General features: G+C 37.3%; 1 protein-coding gene across 1 annotated transcript in view; it reads right to left on the reverse strand.

Annotated features, from left to right (window-relative positions):
• Window positions 1–6,170, reverse strand: part of BICC1 (BicC family RNA binding protein 1) — a gene marked incomplete at its 5' end in the record, with an annotated part of 286,932 nt that overhangs the window by 40,454 nt on the left and 240,308 nt on the right. Inside the window, 2 exons of the mRNA XM_008061686.2 lie at window positions 780–938; window positions 3,037–3,116. Coding sequence (XP_008059877.1) covers window positions 780–938; window positions 3,037–3,116 — 239 coding nt within the window. The remainder of the gene's footprint in view (window positions 1–779; window positions 939–3,036; window positions 3,117–6,170) is intronic.

Here is a 6,170-nt window from a genome sequence, read left to right on the forward strand (position 1 = left end):
AACTAAAGCATTCGTATTGATATTGTGGGGCCCAGAGGCTCCGGTTCACTGTGGTTACGGCTGATGGCCATGTCACACCAGTTATTAAATCATGTGAATACTGCCCTTGTCTTTTACTAGGGCTTTCTATCTAGACCCTATGCATACATCCCTCTGTCATCGTTAGTCCTTGTAGAGAAAAGACTACTACTTATTTGTCTTTATGACTGACAGTTTCAAGTATTGTGACTAGCTTAACAGAAAAAACACTTCCAAATTACACAAATAATTCTGTTTTTTTAAGTACTGAAAGTGCTTGTATGGACAGGCGAGTTCCACTTGTTTTCAAACCAAAGAATTAGAAAAAAAAGTGTGTATAAACTAGAGCGAGACATAGCTCAGGCACCATAAGAAGTCGAGCACTCATGCATCGCTGCTCGGAAGGTGATCCGGTGTGGCCTGGGGGACCACCGCTGAGTTTCTGCAGACAGAACCCAGGCAATGAATAGGTTCCTGGACTAGGCAAGCTTCTAGGTCTTCACTGACATGCTCTCTCAGCCTTTTCTTAAAGGCTTCATTTTGTGGCCATCACAACCTTCCCTATTTTCTTTCAAAGAATTTAGAGATCAAGAGTTTCAACTCCTCAGAAAGGTTCAATCTTCTTTCAAGGAGCCACACAATCCATACTACATGTTATCTATATGATTACTTTTTTGTCCTCACCTCTCAAAAAAAGATATGCACATTGAAAACTAAAGATCTAATTCATCCAATAAAATTCATGTGAAAAGACAAATCACCTGGTTGCTTTTTTCTGCTTGATTATTCCTGTTGGAATCTGGAAAGTGGATGTGGCATCCGGTTTCTTCCATCACTTTTTTAATATTGTTGCCCCCTTTGCCAATTACATGTGAATGTTCTGTATGTGAAACATCCATCTTCAATGTGACCCGATTGCTCTACATGAAAAAATATATGATGACTTGGTGCATGGAAAAAGGAAAGAACAACTCCCTAAAACAATCTGACCCCAAGGGAACAGTATTAATAAAAAGTGAGCTGGTGGGAAATCCTACAATTTTCTTAATAAGATCAGCTTAATCTATAGATATTCAATTTCTCTTTGATTATAAAAAATAAATCCTCATTTTGAAGACACATTTGTCAGAAGAAATAAAAGATAAGTTCTTTATCAAGATAACTTTTTGGAAAGTAGTCTTTAAATAAAGTCAGCTACAATTACAAATAAATTACTCATTTTCTTTCTTTTTTTTTTTTTGAGTTGGAGTCTCACTCTGTCGCCCAGACTGGAGTGCAGTGGCTGCTCCCGGCCACCGCAGCCTCGACCTGCTGGGCTCCGGTGATCCTTCCACCTCAGCCTTCCAAGTAGCCGGAATTACAGGCATACGCTACCACGCCTGGCTGATTTTTTGATTTATTGTAGAGATGAGGTCTCGCTGCCCAGGTGGGTCTCGAACCTGCGGGCTCAGGCAATCCACTCACCTCAGCCTCCCAAAGGCGGGGGATTACAGACTGAGCCACCGAGCCCAGCTCATTTTCTTTTTTTAAGACATTATTTGTGAACATTTAACTCAAATAATTAAAAATAAATGAAATATAATTATGAGACTGAAGATATGCATGCTGGTAAGACTGTGGGGCTGCAGAACTAAAATGATAGAAAACTAAAACTAAAAATCAAGTTCAAAACTATGAGTAAATATTTACAAGTGTTGCTTTCACAACTTCTACATTACTGTGTGTTGAACTTTACAAGTAGGTTTATTATTTTTGCTGGTAGGAAGGAAAGTGAGGCAGAGAGCACAAAGCATAGATATATGGAAGTAAAATGGCTTAATTTAATGAATTCAATGTGTATTAGGTACATTAAAGCACAATGTAAAATTCCAAGATATAATGTGTAAAAACACCGTGATCATATTGGAATCTATGCATTTACTTTTGAGAAATTTTGTGTTATAAAATTACAAAGACGGACATGAAATCCTTTCTCATTTACAAGACTGGTAGTAACATTCTTCAGGCCTTAATAATGAAAATAAAGTAAAAATGTAACAAGATGCCAAAAATAGAAAAATATCTTCAACTTTCTGAATTCTTCAATTTTAAACATACCTATTATTTTGATTTTTAAACTTAGTTCTTCTTTCAGCTTAATCTTTGAAAATATTCCCCTTTGGGAGAAAATTCTAAAATATTTAATTATTATAAACTAAATTATTCTTTAATTGTTTAAAAAAAAAACCAACAAAGACTAGAAAGAAAGAAGGAAGGAAAAAGAAAGATAAGAGATCATTCCAGTGAAATATCAGGAGGCAAAAAACCAAGTAGTTAAGAACCAGACATCCTGGATTTGAATCCCACTGCCCCACTTACTAGCTCTGGAATCCTGAGCAAATTACCTAATATCTCTGTGATGTGTTAGTTATGAAGATTAAACAAATTAATATTTGCAAAATGTAAAGTGCCTGGTATACAGTAAGTGATCTAGTGTGTCCATCAAAGAAAACAAATTCTCACAAGAGTATATATTTTTACATATTTAAAATGCCCTGTTACCTCTATACATATATTTTTGCACAGAGAGAAAGAGAGAGAGAGTGTGGTTGCACAAGAAAAAGTATCACATTTTGCACTATCACACATACACCACCAAGCTATACAGAAGATCATTCTGGGTTTCTACTTGCATCATAAAGGAAAATATGCTAATTCCTACAATCTTTGTTACTTATTCCTATACTAACCAGAACCAATATCTACATTTAAATGGTATATATGGAATATATATATATATATATACACACACACACATATATACACACATATGTATATAGTTCAATTACCTAGCATGAGAAAATCTATTCAAATATTAACTAGAGTTTTATATCCACTGTAGAATCACATGTGCTTATTTTAAAACCCACCATTACTTTTTCCTGCTTTTTCTTCTCCAAATGGTTCTTTCATAACGGCATGAAGTAGCCCTTGCAGAGACAAGGTTCTGACATCTGAGTGTCCTTAACATTCACTTACTTTTGTGTCTAAGACAGACATGATCATTTCCTTGGCTTCTTTAACATCTTCTTTCTTTCCAGAAACCTTAATATGGGGATCTATATGAAATCAGAAACAAAAGGTTCACATGAAACCCACAAGCTCTCTGTTTTAAAACTGACTTTAAGACATAAGAGATTTAATAATAAATTCAATATTTGTTTCATTCTAAGTGTGTTATCATTGTAGTAAAAACAGGAATATGGCAAATACTCAAACTGTGCATTTATCTGTGCTTTTCTTCCTTCTGAAAATTGGCTAACCCATTTAACTTTAAATTTCTTTTTGCAAAATAAATATAACATATAATTGCAAAATAAGTGTATCATATAATTATTTTTAAACAAGTGAGTACTCCATAAATTGGATTTATTAACTGAGATTTTGCTGCATCGCAGGTCCTTTTCTAATGGCTTAAATGCATTCATTCATTTAGTCTACAGCACAACTTCATGAGGCTGTTTACAGAGGAAACCAAGGCACCAAGTTGTTCAGTAACTTGCACCAGAAAACCCAGAAGCTTAGTCATTATAATCCAACATCTTCCAGCTCTAGATCCACACTTTAAACCATGTGATAACTTAATTTAGAAGATATCCTCTTAGAGTTAAGTTTTTGTGTATGGTGATAGGTAGAGGCCCTGTTTCAATCTTCTGCATGTGATCAGCCTGCAAAGACCTAAACGTAAAACCTCAAACTATAAGAATCTTAGAAAATGCAGGAGACACCCTTATAGAAATGGAACTAGCAACCAATTCCTGATCAAAACCCCAAGTGTCCATACCATAAGAGAGAAGATAGACAAGTGGGACCTCATCAAACTGACAAGCTTCTGCAAAGCAAAAAAACAAAACAAAACAAAACAAGAAAGAGGGGAGACAGCCCACAGAATGGGGAAAAAAATTTGTCAACTATATATCTGACAAAGGCTTAACATCTAGGATCTCCAAGGAACTCAAGTGTCCCGAAAAGAAAAAACAAACAGACTCATTAAAAGGTGGGCACAAGACATGAATAGACACTTCTCAAAAGAAGAGACATGGACAGCCAACACACATGAAAAAGTCATCAACCTCACTCACCAGAGAAATGCAAATCAAAACGACACTGAGTCACCACCTAACCCCAGTAAGAATGGCCATAATTAATAAAACAAACAACAACAGATGTTAGCGAAGATGTGGAGAAAAGGAACACTTCTACACCACTGGTGGGAATGCAAACTAGTGCAACCTCTTTGGAAGATTGTGTGATGATTTCTGAAAGAACTAGAAATTGTCCCTGCATATGACTCAGCAATCCCCCTATTGGTAATATAGCCAGTGGAACTCAAGTCATTCTACCAAAAAGATACCTGCACATGCATGTTTGGTGCAGTTCTATCCACAACAGCAAAAACATGGAAACAACCATGTTGCCCATCGAAGCTGGACTGGATAGAAAAATGTGGCACATATACACAATGGAATATTATGCAGCCATAAAGAAGGACAAACATATGAACTTTGCAGTAGCTTGGATGGATTTGGAGTCAATCATATTCAGTGATCTATCACAGAAAACAAAGAACAGAGTACCATATGTTCTCACTCATAAGCAGACCTTGAACAATTATAATACTATAAGAAGGGGATTGGCAGTATGGGAAACTGCCAGGGGATGGTGAGGGGGTAGGATTGGCAGTTGAGGGAAACTGCGGGGGGGGGGGCACCTCATCAACAAGGGTACCTGCATAATGAACATTTGTATACCTAATGCTGAATTGTACCCCATATCTTTAAAATACATAAATAAGTAAGTAGGTAAATAAATAAATAAATAAATAGTAAAGCTACAATCCCACACTCTTCCCAGGGGTTGGGGGGGAGAAAAAGAAGACATCCTCACAGGTCAAGATTAATAAAAAATATTTATCTTAATATTTATCCAGAGCCAGTATTGAGTGACTAATATAGGCTATGTCTATTGTTTATTACTGCACTGAATTTTATATAGGAAAGCATTCATCCATTCAACAAATATTTTCTGAACTTCTACAATGCATCAGGTACCATTCCAGAGGCTGGGGGATAGATCAGGGAAGAAAAAAAGACCCCCATTCACATAGAGCTTGCAGTCTTGTGCAGGGAGACAAAAATGAATCCGATGAACTATCTAATACAGGTATTACAACATCAATAATAAGGAAGTCATAATAAGGAGAGCAACACAAAATGATGAGGAAGCGCCAGCTATGGAAAGGGGAGGCAAGCATTAGACCTCATTGAGAAAGTGAGAGCTCAGTGAAGGCTTACAGGAGGTGAAACACTCAGTCAGGCTGGAATCTTCCAGACTGAGGAAGACATTAGAGCTAAAGCCCCAGGGTGGGGCGCACTTCTTCAGTTCTCTGTTCAATCAGGTTTTCAAGTCATCCCAGCAATCTATGTGTTCTGTTACCTTATAGATCGTCCTGACACAGACTAAGACCATTCTGGGGTAAGCCAAAAGGTCTATACTATTTAGCTTTACTAATCAATCTGAATAACAGAGAGATAATTTATTTGATTATCACAACCACTGATGATCCGAACTTAGTGAGTGCCTACAACATACTGACTTCTAAGTCCTTTATCTCCTGTACTAAGCATCAAGTCAGGGATGGCCAGCAATTGTTTTCTGAGCACCTTCCACAATTAACGAGCAGTTCTGCCTGAATCCTTTAACGTTTCTAAAGCATCTATTCTCTAAGATAAGGAATAAGAATCACCGGGTGGGGATTTTAATCAGAACCACACATACTTCCCCTGATAGTATAATCTCCCCATCTCCATCCCATAGTCCAGGTGAAAACCAATGCCACGCTGAGCACAGGAGGTGCACTGAGTAATTGTTCCCCAATCCCCCAGAAGGAGGGAAGAAGAAAAGAAGGGAGGAAACCATCTTCTTTTTTTTTTTTTTAATTTTTAACTTTTAATTTTAGATTCAGGGGGTACACATGCATACTCATTACATGGCCTTTTGTTTTGTTTTGAGTTGGAGTCTCACTTTGTTGCCCAGACTGGAGTGCAGTGGCTGCTCCCAGCCACCGCATCCTCGACCTGCTGGGCTCTGGCGATCCTTCTACCTCAGCCTTC

Source organism: Carlito syrichta, unplaced genomic scaffold, assembly GCF_000164805.1.
Source record: "Carlito syrichta isolate Samal-C Ts95f unplaced genomic scaffold, Tarsius_syrichta-2.0.1 Scaffold305437, whole genome shotgun sequence".
Lineage (NCBI taxonomy): Eukaryota > Metazoa > Chordata > Mammalia > Primates > Tarsiidae > Carlito > Carlito syrichta.